The 21,782-nt window shown below is 37.0% G+C and overlaps 1 protein-coding gene across 1 annotated transcript; it reads left to right on the top strand.

The window, feature by feature from the left end:
• Positions 1–4,219: 4,219 nt before the first annotated feature.
• Positions 4,220–5,369, top strand: LOC122593577 (desiccation protectant protein Lea14 homolog). Its single transcript, XM_043766007.1, has 2 exons — positions 4,220–4,425; positions 5,021–5,369. The coding sequence occupies exons 1-2, from the start codon at positions 4,220–4,222 to the stop codon at positions 5,367–5,369; spliced, it is 555 nt and encodes a 184-aa protein (XP_043621942.1).
• Positions 5,370–21,782: the final 16,413 nt, after the last annotated feature.

The raw sequence follows: 21,782 nt of genomic DNA, 5'->3' as shown, positions 1-21,782 counted from the left end.
TAACCATGCATGCATTTACTAGCTGTTCCTTTCATCCACTTCTTACCTTCAAAAACTAATACTTTGTGGTAGTAAATAGATCACCGGCGTTTTGTTTTCTTGGTTTCTTTTTTCAGTGTAATGAGGAGGTATCATAGACTCAACTTCCTACAACATGAAATACGATTAACACCCTCCATTTCGAACATTATAAAATGCAAATAATATGAATCCCTACGATTTATAGCAAAGTACATGGTATCAAACAGTAATTAACTAGATATATTTAAAATAAAAAAATACTCTATGGAAATGAAATGTAGTACAATCCAAGTATGCATATGAACAATATAATTAAGACTTTTAAGAAACACATATTATTGAATAGATGATTATCGAGAGACATCAAATACATGGTGAAAGAGGGAAAACATATGAAAGATATCTTGAACCATAATAATTCACGTTGTATTTGAAGAGCTATGTAGACTCATCCTCAATAAAGTTTTTCTTATCAGTATTTGTAGCAAGATGCAAAATATTATTATATTGCCTATCCTTCATAGGATATATAAGATCTTTTATTGAGCTTATCTCGTGTAAAAGATTATAAATAATCTCATGAAGTTGAGAGACAACAAGGTGCAACAATGTAAAGTTTATTGCATACAATATACATGATTAAAGTTCAATACGCACTATTACAATTCATGTAAAGTTGTGATGAGCTAAATCGAGTCTAAAACTTATAAACTAGAAATACCTAAAAACCCACTACTACATACTATCGGGCGGTGGACCATTCGTATGCAATATGGTTAAGAGATAAGTCCGTTTTCGTTTTCGGGGATTGGTTTGAACTAGTTGTTTAGTAAAATGGTTTGGAAAACAAGGTGTTGCTTGAAATCTCTCTTTCTAGAAGGAAAGAAGTCAAATTCAATGTGTAAGGGAATACATTAGTCTTACATTGCTTTGTAATCGTAGTTAAAAGTATTCGTTTTCTACCTGAACCCGTTATCCAACTCGTTTATCGTCACCAATAAGTTTTGGTACCAACTATTTAAATGTCGTTGAATCACAGATGATGGGAGCAACAAGTTCATAATGGAAGACAAAACAAGAAAGAGGAAAAGATGTCGAGTTGACAATGTTTGTGTGCTTATAACTAGTATTTATCATGTTGACTTTGACTTAATACCTACTTAATCACTTCCTTGTGGTCTTCTAAGCACAGTTTGGTTTTGGTACCAACTGTATATGCCTTTTTTTAAAGCATTTTGTGGGTTTTGCAAACTCATAATCTAGGTAAAAGGTAATTTTCTGGTCACATGTCTCTGAAATACATATATTAATAGGTAAACAGGTCAATTTTCTGGTCACATCTAGATATATTAGTGATATACATGTGACAGGTCAATTTTGAGGTAACAATTTTTCATCCGTATATAGGTAAACAGGTCAAGTTGGGTTAGTTATAGTTTTACTTTTGCCGTATTTTACGGTCCAAGCTCATAAATTTTAGTTTTCATTTTAGATCAGCTAGCTTTAAAATCTTTCGTGTTTGATCTCTTTACTGTATCACTTTAGTCCTTTAATCAAGCTGGTCATATGTGTTACCAAGTGTATTCAAAATGTGCATAGAACCTTAAAAATCTTGTTGGTTAAAAATGAAGGTTCCTGTGATGCTTAAATAAGATCGATGTTTAATACAGATTTTGAGTTTGTGAATCGTCATTAATAGTGTGTGGTTTGACTGCCTAAACATAGTTAGTTTGAATGTGTATAATAATATCTTTTATGTAAGGAATTTTTTAAAATATATAACTTTGTGAGCGGGCTATTAGTTTCGAGGAAGAGTAAATGGTGGTGCTTGTACGTAGGTGTGTACAAAAAAACCAAAACCGAACCCGAAAGTGAACCCGTAACTGAACCCGGTCAACACCCGGTTTTGACCCTAACCGGTTCATGTTTGATCCAACCTGGTGGTTACTAACCCGTTTGGGTTTTTGGGCCACTTAAACACCCCAGTACACAAGTGTTCCAAATATGTGTACTCCTCACATCTCGTACAGGTCTTGCAAAAGTTTTAAGACGCTGAGCCACAACCAGTTTTGACATGTCATACAACACCAACTCAGCTGTCACGTCATTTGCAGAAATGAACATGGGGCTATGGGATGGTTTGTTAACGATGGTAGATCTTGGTAGTCGTATGCTATCTATTTGGGACAACTTTTTTCTTGACCTAATTTTTATACTTTTGTAATTAGCTTTTAGCTCTGGCTTAAAGATGATACAGTTAGCGTAGTATTAATGTCTTGAAAGTTGATACAGGGCCGGCTGTGAGCATAGGCAGTAAGGGCATGAGCCGAGGGCCCAATCCCTGTAGGGGCTCAAAAATTTAGGAGGATGTTGGTTGTTGCCGGACTGCTATAGTGTTCATCAGTGGTGGTTGAATGGTATATTAGAGAAGAAACGAGATAGAAAAGGGGGAGGGATAGGAAAAAGCATATATATAAACTAAAATCAAATGAACAATACCTTTTACTTTCACAGATGATTTGGGATATAAATAGTTGTACAAGACTAGATACAAGAATCCATCAAAAAGAAGAAAGTCATCTCGATAATGGCTGCTGCAAGCCTGCAAATGGGATGTATTACCCTAATTCGAATTTTCATTCAGCACCTTTTAGTTTATTTGGTACACCAACAGCCCCTCTTTTTAAACTTCTTTAGTTTTAAGTTCTCAATTTTTTTCCATAAACCCATAAAAACTTATTAAGATAATGTTATGTAAAATCTGATATTAATTATTCATTATCGGGGGCCTATTTTCCCTTCTTGCCTCGGGCCCAATTTGTTTTTAACATTTTCGGAGACGGCCCTAAGTTAATACAGTAGCGTAGTAGTAATTATATGTTTTGAAAGATGATACAGTTAGCGTAATATTAATGTCTTGTAGTGATACAAATTTTTTTTAAGGTTTTATATTTATATAATTTTTATAAGGTTCCCCCTTGGTAAAAGGTTATCCTGCAAATGTGACCCAAATTTTGGCTAATTGTAGCAGTCTAACAAAGCTTTGCTCTTAACCAATTCCAGTCACTTTCATGGCCACCCTCATTTCCATGGCCGCCCTCAGGATAATGCCTTGTGTAAGATTAAAACTCAAGACCGCTTGAATTGTAGTTTGTTTCTGTTAAGATCTTGAATTATCCGAGGGTAGGATTCAAACTTTAGACCTCTCGAGTTTTAGTTTGTTTCTCTTGAAAGATTTTAAATTATAAGAAATTTTAGTACAAAATATAATGAGTCGATAGTAAGTTTGGCTGTCGTTTACATTGTTTAAACTAGAAAAAGTAGACAAATACATTTTTATAATATGAACTACGTATTTTTACGATATGTTATATTTGTGTTTATGATGATGACGTCTATAGATAACCCAAGGAGATTATCAAAACAAATAACATAGTAATAACTCTATAGGATGATAAGGTTGTTGGAAGAGAAATTCAAGAATAAGATGAGCAGCTGAGTAATGAGAATCCCATCAGGGATGAGTATCTACGATTCAACATTCTTTGTGTAATTAAGATTGTTGAGTATCTAAGTGATAGGACGATCTGTTAGTCAATGGAAAGTTTACGAATTACGCCTATGATGCAAGATACACAAGTTGTGTTTCTGTAAGAATGAAATCCAAGCTCGCTGAATGGTCTCTCGATAAAAACTAAAATTTGTGTAAACACAAGTTATGCGGATCACATATCCTTCATTTTCTGTTATATTGATCTGCTTTAAGAATACATATTTTCTTGTAAATTCTATTTATTGGGTTTAGTGGGTAGACATTTCTTTTTCCATGTATTGGGCTCTATCTTGGAGCCCATGAAAGTTTCATTTATTCGAGGTGTAAAATTAAATTCATCAATAGGTCAATACATAGTACTCGTATATGTAAACTTGGATATAAAATGGCTTGTAAAGGTTATTATTAAATTCATCAATAGCTAGCTTTATTTTGGATCAATACAATTCAAATTCATATTTAATTTCCCGTAAGATTAAGATACAAGTATATATCACATGGATCATGTGTACCCCATCCTTTGAGGCCAGACCCACGGATCATTGCCCCCATCTGACCATCTATAAATCGATATGCATGTAATTGTAAAATCGATATATACACACTATTTCGGGTCAATATATATATATATATATATATATATATATGGCTTCTTTGATTGACGCGGCTAAAGAATTCGTTACAGATGCAGTTGCAAGCATAGAGAAGCCCGAAGCAAGTGTGACTGATGTCAATGTGAAACGTGTCAAGTTTGGTTCGGTCACATACAATGCTAAGGTCAATGTTTCGAATCCTTACAGCACACCTATTCCAATTGGCGAGATACGTTACATTCTCAAAAGCTTTGGCAGGTTTGATTTAGTTACTGGTTGAAACTTATGACAACATCTTGAATAAGTACGTAGTCATGTTTCACTTCTGTTACACTCCAAAAAATATGGATATTATTTGACTAAGGAGGAACTATAATTATTTTTTTTTTGTGTAGTTTGGTTTTTGTTTTTTTTAAAGATGTTAATTATCTATTTGGATAAAACAAAAAATTATGTTAGACTCATACAATTAGTGACTCCTTTTATTTACTTTTACACATATGTAAATCAGTATATTTGATTCAAATTTATATTTTTTATTAAAAATTTTACGCATTACAAAAATTTCACCCTGTAACTTTCACATATATAAATGAATGAGATCGAATTGAAGGAGATTTTGGCGTTCTTTTTTAAGGGGTTCTCAAAATAACTTACCCTCTATAGTCTATATAATTTTTTTTTTCTGTCGTGTATTCTAAACTAGGGAAACTCATTATTTTTAAAAGAAATAGTACAATAGTGTTTTCATGTCAAAACACCAACATAAATCTGTAGTTATACATTTGCATATACATTGAGGCTCGCTCTGTGCTTTCTGGACTAACTTTGAGTTGGCTGGAATCTATACTAGTGTGATTGTGACAGGCGCGATCCCTGATCCGGGTTCACTAAAAGGAAATGGTGACACAATGCTAGATGTCGAGATTAACGTACCACATAGTGTTTTAATAAGCTTGCTAAAGGACATTGTTACAGATTGGGACATCGATTACGAGCTTCAAGTCAATCTTGTTGTTGATCTCCCCGTCATTGGTGAGTTTAGCATTCCAGTAACTACCAGTGGCCAGGTCAAGCTCCCTACGGTCAACAACTATTTTACTAAACTAGAGGGGTATCCGCGTAATGTGGCACTGGTGGTAGTGGCGGGGTTGGTGGTCGTGGCAGTGGCATGGTGGTGGCGGCCAAATGTAAAAGCTTAAATGAGGCGCAAAATGCTTTATAAACGACTATGTGATCACTTACATTTCAAGTAGGCTCTTTTAAGTATTTGATTTTGAAGAATAAATTGTATCTATACAAAGCTTATATTAATTATCATACGTGTATTTGTCGTATGATATAAAGTGTACCACTATACCCTCGTCATTGAAGTAAATAACTTTTTTTGATGAATAGGTTGACAATCATCAACAACTTTTGATCGCAAGCTTTTTCCTTGTCTAGTGATAATAAAAGCTTTAAAAAAGCTTTCCATTGAATTAGATGACCTATTAATAAGCTGAAGATGATGGATAGATTAGGTGGCAAAATAAAAGGATTTAAAAGCTTTTTGGCATTGTAGATGCTCATAGAACCCAATCTCTCTCTCTATATATATATAAAAGGCTATCAGAAATCGCTCGGGTGGTGCTCTCTGAACCCGCCATGTCAGCAATTTCTGATGTGGCATCACCAGAGCGATCTGATTGACACGTCAACAACCACATAAGCAAACATAAGTCATAACTACTTTTATTTATAAAAAAAAACGGAAATTGGTTTCGAACCCACCACCTCCCAAATATCGTGAAAGCGTATTAACCGGTTGAGCCATAATTAGTTTTGTTTCTAATTAAGAAAACCACAATTAATAACTAATCATATTTCGCTACACAAATTTAGGAAATACTATCCCAGGACCCAGGTCGTATCGGTGTATCAACATACTTCCCCAAATCCTTTCCTATTTTCTTCGTCAAATCCTTTCCTTTTTCTTCCTAAAGATAACCTCAAATGCCTATTTAGGGTTTAAATTAAATGGCTAAATCAATATATATCAAACCCTTTCAACATTATAATTTTTTTTATCCATTATCAAATTCACAATATCTGATCCTTTCATTCAGGTTAGTTTTTTCGATCCTTTCATTTTATTTTAGTTTTTTCGATCTTTATTTGTATGTTTGTAAATAAAAATCATGAAAATTATATATATGGATTTTGCTATAGGCTTTGTAAATATAAATCATATTTGATTAAAATAGCGTTTTGGAGATATAAACCATGAATATTGGATCGATGTATATCTAAGTGTATATATTATTTACAGATCAATATGGGATTACGGTATGGGTTTTGAAAATATAAATCATATTTGATTATAATTATGTTTTTGTAGTTTTAACAAAATATCGACATATGAAATTTGGGTCCTTTTTAATTGAATACCAAAATCCAATATTTTCTATTTAACTTTACTCTGTATGGATTCAAAATTTTTGTGTGGTTTGCATGTTGGTCGTGTTTTGAATCTTTATTATAGACATATATCGATTGATAAACTGTTTTATATAGTACATATAGAACAGTAGCCATTCAAAAAAAAAAGTACATATAGAACAGTGTACTTTTTTACCTTTCAAAGCTCAAACCCGGGTCCTGTAAACATCACTTGCCAATTCAAGATGGAAAGTTTTTTAGATATCAGTCACGAAATTAGCTTCTAATAAGAAAGTAGTAAAGAACGGGCCAAATGGCAAAGGGATATGATCAGCTTGTCCGTATGCATTTATTTCCCTATGTGATATACTTACACCAACACCAATTTTAATGATTTATGATTGTAATTCATGAACTTCAATGAATCACATACAACCAGGTAGATATAGTAAGATATACAGGGTTGTTTAGATTATTTTGAATAAACAAAAAAGTTGAGTCCTTTTGCATAAGTAATTTTAGAGTTTACGGTTGTTGTATTAGGATGGTTGCTATAGTTTTTGTTGGAATATAATAGTTTAAATATGAAATTCGGGTCTATACTAGACAAACTTCACACCAAGCACTCCCTAAGCTTAGCTTACAAATTTATTGTTTTTTTGATCGGCTTAACAAATTCATTGTTTTAGAATGGCAACATGTATATATAGATACACTATCTCCCCCCCCCCCCCCCCCCCCCAAAACAATAAAAAAAAATCAAAGTTTTGGCATAATGTACTGTTTCTGTTATCTCCTCCGAATTAGGATAAGATGATTTGAATGCTCTTAATCATGCGAAGTGCTTACAAAGAAGGAGATTTTTTTTATCAGTTAGAACTTCCTCATGGTTAAATGATGTGCGTGATCAAGTTGGGCAATGTAGAATTTTTTTTTTAAGTATGTGTGCGTAAACTGATCCCAAAATAGGTCCTTTCTATGTACATGTATAAACAGGCCGGTTTGACCCATTCATGGCAAATTTTGAGCTTTATAGTTACTGTAAATAACGAATGCTATATACAATATTATAGTACTTTATTAATAAATTGATTTAAAAGATTGTACTTATGAGAGCTAATCTTTTGGCCAACCTTATGTAGATCAAGATTCTAGCATCATTAGAGCGAGCAAGGTTGCTTATCGTTAATGGAATTTGGATCATACTATACCAAAAATTCAAAATTGTCTCATCGTCTATGGCGTAAAAAACATCTACTCCGTGCTTTTTAGGATGGTTAGTTATTTTTCCCAATTTCTTGTGTATGCTTATTATATACATCACACCATCTACCCATTCATCTAGGATAAGACAGGGTGACATGGACTGATGGACTGGATCGGTTATGTGTCAAACGATTGTGGATCAAAATGAGTAACGGCCAGTCAGTTTAGCTTGTAATTTTCAATAATCAGTTTATCGGGTATGTGTAGAGATTATATTATCATACTCTATTTTTGTTAAAGCTAATTAAGAAGGTATTTGCAACCATAAAAACGTATACATGCTTCCTGTTTTAGTTAAAACCCACATATGTTTTATAATATGTACGTGTTAGAATTCTCTTTTATTAGGAGAAGCAGCCATTGCAATTATGGATTCTTTTACATGTTGACACCAATGTTTTATTTAAATGTATTTTGGGTTAATGTGTTTATGTCAATTTTTGATTTCTAATAACTTGATAACCATAAGCCAAAAGTGCTTATCCAAACAATAATACTTGATCGTTTTCTTTCTTATCTCTGCAGCGGAGTTGCTGAGAATGCAATCGACACATCAACTGAACTTATTTGTGCTCCAATGTTGCTTCCATCATCAATGATGCACCTAACCTGAAGAAAAAGTTTAGGTCCTTTCTCAACCGCTCAAACTGCAACCCGAAGTCAGAAGGCTCATCGTTGCAGACAGAAAGATATAGGCTTCCTACTATTTTTTATACTTCACTCCCTCATAGCCAAATTCGCTAAGTGGTTAAAGAGCTTAAAAGACCGGTCTAAATGCAAGGGCTGATGAAAATGGTGATTTAAATGCAGCTGTTTTTATTCAATGTTTACAAGCTCATGTCAGATATTAATTTTTGATAGCTTTAGTTTTGATAGATATACACGTGGGATTAGATTTTGTTAACTTTAGTTTTGATTTACTCTATCACTTTTTCTCGCTACACATAAATTTGGTACAGAGACATGGCTTCACGAAAACAGCCAGCATTGACAAACCTACATGATGATCTCTATGCACCATTTTCATTCGTTTACTTGCAAAACTCCTTATTCATTTATTTTTGCTTTTATATTTCTACTACCTTATATATAGGTCCAATCATTTTTGTAATTTTTTCTTTGTAATAAGGTTTAATTCTTTTAGTTTTTTTTTTTTATATATTGTTCTATGGTTGTAATTATTGTATACAATTTATGATTAATCAGCGAGAAATAAGATAGTCCGTGCAACGTACGAATATCATTAGAATTTATATTTGATGCAAACTATCTTTGTGATGAGTCAATGGATTAGTTATTGTATTCATTTATCGTGTTACTTACAAGTTCTTGATGTTTTAGTTATTGGAATCATATCATATGATTTATACTCATAGGATCTAAAGTGCAAAAAATATATACTGATATACAATTACCTATGACAATACAAATGGTGAAGCTATTGGCTCGGGAAATCTAATAGAACTTTTTGCAAAATATAAAGATATCATTTTTTTCAGTTTATTCTAAAACTAATAGTGAATAGAATTAGTTAGTAAAGGGAGTTCCCTATAAAAATTGTGGGGCAAGAAAGCTTTGTAGTATTGGTGCAAATACTCCATTTCTTAATGAAAATGGAAGACTATTCAAGGCTATATGTTTATTCAGTAATCAGGTCCATATCACTAATGAAGATCGCTTTCGATTCTCAACAGCCTCTTATCCTCTTATCTGAAAGTGTTTAAAAATTTCATACCTTTAATTTGTTGATATTTTATCATTGAATCTGTATGAATATGTATTTTTATTATATGTACAAGCATTGTACTCGCGCGATGCGCCAGTGGTCGTGACGGCGACGGTGTGGTGGTGGAGGCGAGTGTTGGTGATGGATGCGACGTCGAGTGCCGTAGATAATTCATATAAAAGTAATTGATTTAAAAGGTTAATGGAGATATTTTAGAAAATAAAGGATTGATAGTGTAATTTAATTATTAATGTTAAGAGAATAGTGTATGTGAAAATATTTTAAAAGGTTGTAGGTGAAAATATTACATGGGAGGACATTTTAGACATTTCCCTCATGTAACTTTCAACATGGGGGATATTTTCTTTAATATAGAGTATAGAAGTATAGATAACTATTCACTTTAAGTTATAAGACTTTTATTTTTGCATATCATTTAAGACAATTACGTAAAAAATAAAATAGACCGATGCAACGCACGGGTTTCACCTAGTATCTAATACTTATCTATTTTACATCATTAATTACTATCCTCTAAAATACCTACAATACCTTATCTCGCCGCCAATATCACCACCACCCAACGCCACTCTCCTCCCACATTTCACCGTTGTCACCATAGCCCCGTTGTATTGTGCGGGTAACCATCTAGTCAATACAAAATAAAATTATAAATGAAAACTTGTAAGATGATAAGATAGGTCTATTCAAGAACACGATGAGTAACGAGTGACCATTCCCATCAGCGATGAGTATCTATGATTCAACATTCTTTGTGTATTCGAGATTCTTGAGTATCTAAGTTATAGGACTATCTGTTGGTCAATGGAAAGTTACTTTACACATGTGATTCAAGATACACAAGTTGTATGTCTGTAAGGAAGAAATCAAGCTCGCTTAATAGTTGTTTGAACCTAAATTAATTGGGCTCAGTGACTTTATTACACAATCATTACTCTCCTGATAAATCAGTGCAAACCTAACAAACTCTTGGCGAGTTTAAGGTGGAATGATTGGTAATAAATATGATATCGAATTTAACTGCTATATTGAGTCTTGACTGATTGTAAAAGAATGTGAATTGAATGTTGACTGAATGTATCTATCGACAGCAATGAATTAAGCTTTTATAGAAGTATATTTGGAAAGTAGACAAGTACTTTTGAAGATTCTAATGTTTTCAGTTTTCTTCTGTCGTAAAGATTATTTATATGAATATTTATGTTTATATGTCACATGTACAATTTCTGTACAAAATAGTTATACCACAATTTATTTTGTATCGAACATGCTCGAGATAATTAGCTGCATCAATAGTATAAATAGATATATAGACATGTATTTGGAGCAGCACAATTCTAGTAATACATGATCATAATTTTGGCCATATAAATATGTTAACATGTACTCTTCTCGAGCAATACACATCTGTGTAAAGGAGCTACTTCCCGGGCATATTTCTATCTTTATATGTACCTCGAGCCACTGTATCTCGAGCAAGCCCATGATACTGGCCCATTAGGTTAGATATATCCCCTCCATTCCTTCCTACTTATATTGGATCTCGAGCAAGAGGTGGTGTTACTCGAGCAACATCATCACATCTCGGGCATGTCACATCTCGAGCCTCTTCTTTCTTTGATACATCTCGAGCTCCACAATCTCGAGCATCTTCTTTATTTGGTACATCTCGAGCCTTTCTAATATATGTAAGTCGAGCCCTTTAATTTGAAACTAAATATATATGTGTATATACTCCGGGTACTCGATTTATATCCAAAGTAAATATATATTCGATCTCGAGCGTATGTATCTTTAGATCTCGAGCTGGGATCTTCAAATTTGTGTAGGTTATTTTCTATCTCATGCCTGCCTTCTTACTTCGAGCTCATATGCCATAACTCGAGCTCCTTTGTTAATTTCTTTTGTCCAATGGTCTTCTCATTTATGCTTAATCTAGTGGATATTTGTATACACGATCAAATCCCCCCAGTTTACATATAACAAGAAATAAATCTTTTTTATGTAAACTCATCTTTATATCTTTTCTTTCTTAGGAGTTTTCTTTCTTTATTTTCCAGAAGGTGAGGTTTTGCTCTTTGTTTCAACAGTAGCGTTAGGGAAGTGGTGATATTCAGATCTTGGACCTTTATTTCGGAGGTATTTATCTTTTTAAGCATACCTTTTGGGTTACTTCCCTTTATGCATAATTGTTATGCATAATTGTTAGAATTAACATGATAGATTCTTATTAGTATCTACCCAAGCAGTTTATCCTTTGTATTTAAGCCTTAGTATTTTTATACAAATTTAACTTATAAATTTAGGATAATGCTTAAACATATAGGCCACTTACGTAGCTCCCAAATATGTTTGCATTCATGTAGCATGATTTTGCTTGACAATTCATAGGGCCAATATTATATATATATATATATATATATATGTATTTTGTATATGAATTATGTGCCAATATGAGTATATGGCCTATACTAGAGTTGTGTTCGTCTTTGATGATGGAATCACTAGCTCAACATATGTACGTTTATATAGGACGTATATATATGTTTTACTCACAAATTTGTTGCATATTTGCTTATATGCCATGAGACCTTATCTAGGATTGCCCTTTTTGCCAGGTAATCCTTGCTTCAAAACTTGGACTTGTTTTCTAAAGACTTAGGCATTTTCATTATGTCAGAGGGTAGTAGCAACCATGAAATGGATAGCCAAGGAACTAATTATCATGAGGTAGTTGACGGGGATGACTTAAATGATGAGAGATTTTCTCAACCTAGGGTAGACGAGGCACCTTCCCGCCTTAGCGCTTTTTATTTGAAAAAACTGATTTCTTCTCATCCCTGCTTATCCAAATACAATCCCGTTTTACCCACCAAGGATCAAAGAGCACATCGCCCTCCTCCTGGCAAGGTTGCCCTTTACAGGGCTTACTTTACCTCTTCTAACGTTAGGCTTCCATTGACTGAGTTTTATCTCAAGGTTCTAGCTTATTATCAGATAGGTGTTGCTCAGATGCAACCAGTTGGTGCTGGCAAAATATTGACCTTTGAGATGATTCTTGCTGCTCTTGAACTTCCTCGTTCACTTTACCTATTTAGGAAGTGTTTTAGATTGTTTACTACTGGAGATTGGTTTACTGTTAAGGCTAGGCCAGAGTATGCTAAACTGATAACTCATGCTCCCGGTACCATCAAGTTTTGGCGTTTCCATTATTTTTTTGTTGATGCCACATTTATTCCTTCGGACAAGCCTGTGTTGCTTGGTTGGACGAGAGATACCAGTAATAAGAAAGAATGTTCCCGATTTGTTAGGAAAATTAATGTATTGCCTGCTCAACATATGGTCAACAAAAAGCATCTTGAGAAGTTAAGGGAGGTGTCTATCCCCTATAAGAGTTATGCAAAATGTGAGGCTATTTTGGTTGTTGCCAAGATTAGCCACGATTGGGAAGGAGATGACCCTATCTTAGTTGATGAGTCCACTGGAAAATGTATGAATTCATTTTTGTCCTTCCTTTACCTATTGTTTGATGAGAATTTATTTGTTCTCTAATGTGTTTTGTTGTTGCAGCTATGGGTCTTTGGGAGAGCATGGGGGTGGATCTTGAGAAGCTTGGACAACGCCAATCCAGTAAACCCTGCTCTAGCGATGAAATCTTGGAGGAGCAAGTTGAAGGTACTTCTCACGCTTCTCCTTCACCTAGGAGGATTTCTTTCTCTCCTGAGCGCCAAAATCTTGGCATTGATGGTACAGCTCTTCGTGCCTTCTCCTCCCTACCCACTGAAGAGGAGAGTGACAAGGCTATGGGTGACTTCTTTGAGAAGGAACGTCCTTCTACTTCTACTGGTATAAAACTTTAAGTTACTTTGTTGATGATGTTATTCTTTATCTTACTATATTTACATGATCGCTATCTATTTTGTAGGTGGGCCTTTAGGAGGAAGTCTTTCTGGAAAGAGGGTTGGGGGTGATCTTACCAGCCCTCCACCCAAACGTTCCATGCCTCCTTTTGAAGCTTTTAAAAGCTTTACTTCTTCTTCTTTTAACTCTAATTCTGCGGGTCCTCTCAGATTGTCTTTTTCCGGTGGTGGTTTGGAGGAGACTATCAATGGCCTTGCGCCTATGAGACGTGTAGGATTTCATTGCACCGAATATCCTACTCTTCCGAGTATTACTGGTGATGAATGGAATGATATAAGACGTATCAGTGCCCATAATCTGGGATATGATGGTCCTACCCGTACATTTAGCTTTCCTCCAAGCCGAGCCGGTTCCACTCTTGTTCCCCACCCTACCCAGGAGTTCAATAGGGGTTTGGGTAATGATTATTATGTGTATCCGCCATCCCTCAAACTTAAGGATGATTTGAGAGATCCAGGTGTGGCAAGGCGTTATGCGGACTCAGTTGTTGCTCCGCTTTTTGCTGCAGAGACCAGCTTTCTTTCTCCCACTCAGTTGGCTATGGTTAGTTAATTTTATTCATTTTCCTTTATTTCATTTTATTATTATTATTTTGATATCCTTTATTGTTTTATGCAGATGTATGATACTCATGCTGCATTTGCCTTTAATGCTGGGGCTGTCATGAGGGACAACTTTTTGAGTGATCTTACCATGCTCCGAAAGAAAATTGATGGGTTAGAGTCTGAGATGGGTATGGTGTATGGGAAGCTTTCGGATTCTTTGCTCGAGGTGGAGAAAGAAAAAGATGACAAAAGGTGTTTGGAGGCAGAGATGTATCAGCTTAAGTCCAAGTTGGGGGCTAGTGAAGCTAAAGTAGAGGAGCTCGAGAAGAAGCTTGAAAAGGAGAGAGCTCGCGGGAAAGAGTTAGAGTCTGATGCTGAGAAGAGTACCCAGCTGAGGAGGGATACCCTTTTAGCCTTTTCTCGTTTGTTCAGGCTTGTTATGGATCATCCAGATGTGATGGGTGTACTCAGTGGGTTTTATCGGTCTGCCATTGCTGTTGGGAGGCATACTGCTGCCCTAGATCTTGAGGGAGTTCATCCATCTATTGACCCCACTTCTCTTCCCTTCTACGATATTTCTGTTCCTGACAAGGCTCGAGAGGCTGAAGCTGCTCTTGAGGCAAAGTCTTTTCCTATATTGGATGTCATTGCCATGGATCCGAATGTCTCCCTGCAGGATATAGAGTCTCTCATCACGGCCCGTTCAGAAGTCGCGGAGCCAGAGAACTAGTTTCATTTTATTTTTCTTGTATTTTGGTATTATGACTTGTGTTCATGTATGAACTTTTATGACTTTAAGCTAGCTTGTCATTTATGTTTGGCTTGTAGCCTATGGTATGTTGACTTATTGCTTATGTAATTTGAATGTTTGCTTGGTTAATCTTGTGTATGCAATCTAATACTCGCGAGTTTCATTTCCCGATGAGAAATGCTTATCTATTTCACCCGATGAATGAAATGATGTATTTTTTGTAAATTTTGATAGGGTATGTATTAATTAATATAACCCTTCCATTATATATGCCACCCTATGAGTGGGAATTATTTACTTCCCTATGAGAAGTCTTACTTTTTCATCCTATGAATGAGAAAAGTGAAGGTTGTTTTGTCATGACATAATAATATAGCCTTAATGCTTTAAAGATTTTAGGAAAGATGTCACTTTATTCATGATGACATATGATTGAGACAACCAATTACATGGTAATTTGCATCACAATTGCAAATAAGACTTTCTTAAGCTAGTAGCCTTTGGGGTATTGGAGATCCGAGTTCTTACAAATAACACCTTTTAAGGTTAATGGCATTCCATGTTCTGGGTACTGGATACCCATCCAGCTCTGTTAAGATGTATGATCCATCCCCATTTGTTTCCTTGACTTTGTATGGGCCTTCCCACTTTGGGCCCAGCTTGCCAAGGTCTTCCCTTCTACTTGCTTCGTTTTTTCTCCAGACATGGTCTCCTACCTTGAAGGTCATAGGGCGCACTTTCTTGTTATAGTATTTTGCCATTTGCCTCTTGTTTTCTGCCTGCCGAATGTGGGCCATTTCTCTTCTTTCCTCGATCAAATTCAAGTTTTCTCTGAGAGCTTCCTCATTCTGAGCAGGATCAAAATTAATGACCCTTTGTGTTGAGATAGTCAGTTCTGGTGGGATTACGGCTTCCGTTCCATATACCAGGCTAAATGGAGTTTCCTGGGTGCTTCCCCTCGGAGTAGTTCTGTGAGCCCATAAAACACCTACAATTTCATCTACCCATCCCTTTCTGCACTTTCCCAATCTTGCCTTAATTCCCCCCAATATGGCCTTGTTCATGACCTCAACCTGGCCATTTCCTTGTGGATGAGCTACTGAGGTGAACCTTTGTTGTATGTCCATGTCTTGGCACCATGTTTTGAAGGGATTCTCTGCAAATTGTTTTCCATTATCACTAACCATTACGTGGGGAACTCTGAATCTGCAGACTATGTGTTCCCACACAAAATTGATCACTCGTTGACCTGTGATGGTTGCCAATGGTTTTGCCTCTACCCATTTTGTAAAGTAGTCCACAGCTACTATCAAAAATTTCATCTTGCCGATACCTTCGGGAAATGGGCCTACTATATCTATTCCCCACTTGTAAAATGGCCATGCTGTTGTAACGGGAATGAGGTCTTGCCTAGGCCTGCTAGACACTAGTGCATGTATCTGACATGATTGGCATTTTTCAATTTCTTCCTTGGCATCTTGATATAAGGATGGCCAGAAGTATCCAAGCCTCATAATCTTGGTTGTAACTGATCTTGGTCCGGCATGGATGCCATATGTTCCACCATGCACTTCTTGGATGAGCTCTTTCGCTTGCGAGGGGCCCACACAGCGAAGATGGGGGCCAAGGAAGGATTTCCTGAATAAAGATCCTTCCATAATCAAATACATGGGTGCTTTCATCCTTGTTTTTCTTGCGCTTTCTCTATCTTCAGGGAGGGTTCCATCTTTGATGAAGTTATACAATGGAGTCATCCAACATTCAGCTTCTTCAATTTGAGAGACTTCCTTTTTTGGCACTATTGATTTTTCTTCCAGCACTTCCACTAACACCTCTTTTGTAAGATGGGCAAAGGTTAAAGATGCCAGCTTACTTAAGGCGTCTGCTTTCTTGTTTTGGCTTCTGGGAACCTGTTCTATATTGAATTTCTTGAATTCAGAAATAATCTTTCTGGCTTCCTCCAAATAAAGCTGCATAGCCTTTTGACTTGCTTCAAATGCTCCTTTTATTTGGTTTGCTACTAACTGGGAGTCCACATAGGCATGGATTTTTTCCACCCCCATTTTCCTTGCTATTCGTAAACCAGCTAGAAGGGCTTCATATTCAGCTTCATTATTTGAAGCTAAGAAGTCAAAACGAAGGGCATATGTGTATTCTTTCTTATCTGGGTCGATGAGGATGAGACCCGCTCCTGACCCTCCAGCGCTAGAGGCTCCATCTGTAAAAAGAGTCCATGGTGGGCTTTCTTCTACCTTGCTTACATCTTCTTCCTCCCCCTCAACTTCTGCTAAAAAATCCGCCAAAATTTGACCTTTCTTTGCATTCCTTGGCTGAAATGTTATTTCATGCTCTCCAAGTTCAATTGCCCACTTAGCTAGCCTGCCCGACACTTCCGGCTTTGATAGGATTTGCCTGATGGGCTTATCTGTGAGAACTTGGATGGGATGACCCTGGAAATATCTTCTGAGACGCCTGGCTGAATGGATTAAAGCAAGAGCTAACTTTTCCAAGGCTGGGTAGTTTATCTCGGGCCCTTTCAATGCCCGGCTAACAAAGTAAATGGGCATTTGAGAACTTCCTCTGTCTGCCAACAACACAGCACTTACACACTCTTTGGAGGCGCCCAAGTAAATAGTGAGTGTTTCCCCGGGTATTGGAGCAGTAAGTGTTGGTAGGTGAGCCAAAAATTTCTTCATGTCTTGAAATGCCTTTTCAGCTTCCTCTGTCCATGAAAAATCTTGTTTCCTTAAACATCCCTTCAAGGTTTTAAAGAATGGAAGGGATCTATCAGCTGCCTTGGAGAGGAATCGTGCTAAAGAGGCCAGCTTTCCATTTAAGCTTTGCACCTGCTTCTTTGTTCTTGGGGATGGCATTTCTACAACTGCTTCAATCTTTTTTGGGTTAGCTTTTATTCCTCTTGCAATCACTATGTGACCCAAGAACTTCCCTTCCTCCACTCCAAAGCTACATTTGGAAGGATTTAACTTCATATTTATTCCCCTTAATGTATTGAAAGTTTCTTGGATATCAGCTATCATGGCATTCTCCTCATGGCTTTTGATGACTATGTCATCCACATAAGCTTCAATATTTCTCCCGATCTGGTGTTGGAAGGTTTTATCTATCAGCCTTTGGTAAGTAGCCCCAGCATTCTTCAAGCCAAAAGGCATTTTTTGGAAACAATAGATGCCCTGGTCTGTATGGAAGGCAGTCTTGTCTTCATCACTTTTTTTCATTGAGATCTGGTGATATCCCTTGTAAGCATCAAGGAAGCACTTTAACCTGAACCCATCCAGAGATTCCACCTTCCAACCTATTTCTAGCAAGGGGTAATTGTCCTTAGGACAAGCTTTGTTGATATCCTTAAAATCGACACAAAGCCTCCATGAGCCGTCCCCTTTCTTAACCATAACTGGATTTGCTACCCATGTCTGGTATTTAACCTCTCTGCATATGCCTGCTTCCACCATCTTGTCTACTTGCTCACAAGCAGATTTGCTTATGTCATGGGCCATGCCTCTTTTCTTCTGCCTTATAGGGATTATGTTTGGATTAGCGTTCAGGGCATGCTCTGCAAACTTTCTTGGAACACCCGTCATATCTGCCGTTTTCCATGCAAAAACATCTAAACTTTCTTTCAAGAGATTGATCAACTTGCATTTTGTTTCTTTGGGGAGTTGTGATCCAATGATAACTGGTTGTTCTGGGAACCTTTTATTTATGATTACCGTCTGCTCTGGACCTTCACTTGCCACTTCAATTGACAAGTCGTGCCTTACTTCTTTTGGACTCTCCTTATTGACCTGCTTGCACTCTCTTGGCCATACCATGCGTCCCTTTATGGTGGCTACCCCCACTGGGGTGGGGAACTTAACCATCCCGTGGATGGTTGATGTTACAGCTCCGAATTTTTGCATGGATGGTCTGCCAAGCAACACATTGTATGGTGAAGGTGCCCTAACAATTGTGAAGTCCACCACTTCAATTCTATGGAGTGGGTACTCACCCATCATTACCTCCATACTTACTTCTCCAATGGGCCAACTAGATTCACCATTGAAACCCACTAGGGGCGACAAAGGCGGGCGCTTGAGGTCTCTAACTCTTTGGGGGAGTTTATTAAAGCAATGTTCATAGATAATATCTGTAGAGCTCCCATTATCTAAATATATTTTTCCAACCTGGAAATTTGCGAGGCGAGCTTGTATGATGACAGGGACTGAGGATACCGTTTCAACAGGTGGGAAGGAGATTGGCACCACTGCCCAACCTTCTAATGCATTTGCTTTGCGCTTTCCTGGATCTCTCCTCTGGTGTACCATACAAACATGTCCTTCTGCTGGACCCGGATCCTCATTGTTTTCTTTTTTAACCGATGTTTTCTGCCATGAGAAAGTCTTCTTTGTAGGAGTTTTTCTTCCCTATTTGGTTCCAGGGACAAGGTGCTCTAACTTTCCTTCTTCTAAGGCCCTTTTGATTTCTGCTTGGAGCTCTCTGCAATCATTAGTATCATGACCATGGTCCTCGTGAAAGTCACAATACTTATTCATATTTTTCTTTGCAGATCTGAGAGGAGGAAGGGGCTTGAAAGTTGAGCCCACCCTCTCAGTTTTCAGAATCTCTTTTGGAGATTTTGTTAAGTCCACAAGATGGACACTTTTGCCATATTGCATGGGCCTCTTGTCTCTTCTGTCATCTGGACGGTCATCTTTTCTTATATCTCTTCTGTAATCCTCTCTACGACCATCTCGCCTAATATCAAAACGAGGCCTTTTTCCTCCAGAGGGTCCTGCCCATGACTTATCTTTTCTAATCATCCCCCTTACTAACGTGGAGGTTTCTCTGGAACGGAGATAATCATAGGCTCTATCGATGGCTTCTTTAAAAGTCTTGGGGACTTTTGTAGTCAACTTTTCTTGGAGACCACCCGGATGCAAAGCAAGAGTAAAGCCAGAGATTTGTTGACTCTCTGGTAGACCGGGTATCCTTTGGCATTCTTGAGTGAATCTTAAGATGAATTCTCTAAGTGGCTCATTCTCCCTTTGTCTTATTAAATGGGCTTCTAAGCGATTACGTTGATGTTTCTTTTGTTGAAAGAAATGAGCAACAAATTTTTCTTTCAAATCTTGAAAATCATTAATGTTCCAGGGAATAAGTGACAAGAAAATGGGTCTACCCATTTTTCTGTGAGTATCGCTTGGTCATATAATGCCAAATGGTCTTCTGGATCCCTAGTGCCGTCATAAGTCCCTACAACTGGAGGAACTTTTTGGCCATCTGGGAATGGATATTCTGCGATCCAATCACAGAATCTTGATTTGACGGTTGATCTTGGAATACTCACGGTTCGTGCTTGTCCCCCTGCCTCTTCACCGGATAATACTTTTAACATTTTCAATAATTCCCTTGCAGGGTTCGGTGGTGGTGTTGGTTCTGGACGAGGTTGTTGCTTTTTGAGTTGTTCCACCATTAAAGACATTAACGACTCCACCGCCCCCTGAGAGATTGGTGGAGGAGGTGGAGGTGGAGGTGGAGTTGGTTTGAGTATATTGGTGAGTTGTGCTAACCAATCTTGGCTGGGATGCGTTATAGCGGGAGGTGGTTGAGAGGGTTCCCCTATGAGCTTTAGCAATTCAACCAAGTGGCTTTCTTGGACAGTAATGGTCCCGGATGAGTTAGGGGCAGGTTGTTCGACTGGGATTACTTGATCAGAAGATGTGATAGGCAAGGGTGTAGTAAGTGGGGAAATCATTGGAATGATATTTTGAGTCTCATGACCCTTTTCTTTTAACAATCCCTGGGTGATGGGGTCACCTATGCTTGCCAATGAAGTGGTTGATGAGGATGATGTTCCTCCTACTGAGAACATTGACCCTATGGTACCCGAATTTAGGGAGGGTCTCGTATTAACTAAGTCTTCAGACAAATATTGAAGTCTTGATCTAACATCCAATAAATTTTTATTGGAAATTCTTTTTTCTCCCTGGGTATGCTCACTACTAGTACTTTGCATAGTTACTAGAGGTGGAGGAGTAACGGTGGTATCTTTTTGAGATTTTTCACCACCACTTGCTTCAGTCTCCATAGACCCAGATGAGGTTATTTTTGAGAGTGGAGTTTCGTCCCTGGCCATGCAAGACCAAGAAAAGGAGAAAATAAATTGTGATTAGATCCGTTCAACAAACCGGTCCCACGGATGGCGCCAATGTTTGAACCTAAATTAATTGGGCTCAGTGACTTTATTACACAATCATTACTCTCCTGATAAATCAGTGCAAACCTAACAAACTCTTGGCGAGTTTAAGGTGGAATGATTGGTAATAAATATGATATCGAATTTAATTGCTATATTGAGTCTTGACTGATTGTAAAAGAATGTGAATTGAATGTTGACTGAATGTATCTATCGACAACAATGAATTAAGCTTTTATAGAAGTATATTTGGAAAGTAGACAAGTACTTTTGAAGATTCTAATGTTTTCAGTTTCCTTCTGTCGTAAAGATTATTTATATGAATATTTATGTTTATATGTCACATGTACAATTTCTGTACAAAATAGTTATACCACAATTTATTTTGTATCGAACATGCTCGAGATAATTAGCTGCATCAATAGTATAAATAGATATATAGACATGTATTTGGAGCAGCACAATTCTAGTAATACATGATCATAATTTTGGCCATATAAATATGTTAACATGTACTCTTCTCGAGCAATACACATCTGTGTAAAGGAGCTACTTCCCGGGCATATTTCTATCTTTATATGTACCTCGAGCCACTGTATCTCGAGCAAGCCCATGATACTGGCCCATTAGGTTAGATATATCCCCTCCATTCCTTCCTACTTATATTGGATCTCGAGCAAGAGGTGGTGTTACTCGAGCAACATCATCACATCTCGGGCATGTCACATCTCGAGCCTCTTCTTTCTTTGATACATCTCGAGCTCCACAATC

This window comes from Erigeron canadensis, chromosome 1 (genome assembly GCF_010389155.1).
Source record: "Erigeron canadensis isolate Cc75 chromosome 1, C_canadensis_v1, whole genome shotgun sequence".
NCBI classification, from domain to species: Eukaryota; Viridiplantae; Streptophyta; class Magnoliopsida; order Asterales; family Asteraceae; genus Erigeron; species Erigeron canadensis.
This window is presented reverse-complemented; position numbering and strand designations above follow the sequence as displayed.

Bases quoted from the DNA above. Each gene is read 5' to 3' on its own strand.
- LOC122593577 (XM_043766007.1), top strand. From the start codon at position 4,220: ATGGCTTCTTTGATTGACGCGGCTAAAGAATTCGTTACAGATGCAGTT. The intron at 4,426-5,020 runs GTTTGATTTAGT...AATCTATACTAG, and splicing joins ATTCTCAAAAGCTTTGGCAG to TGTGATTGTGACAGGCGCGA.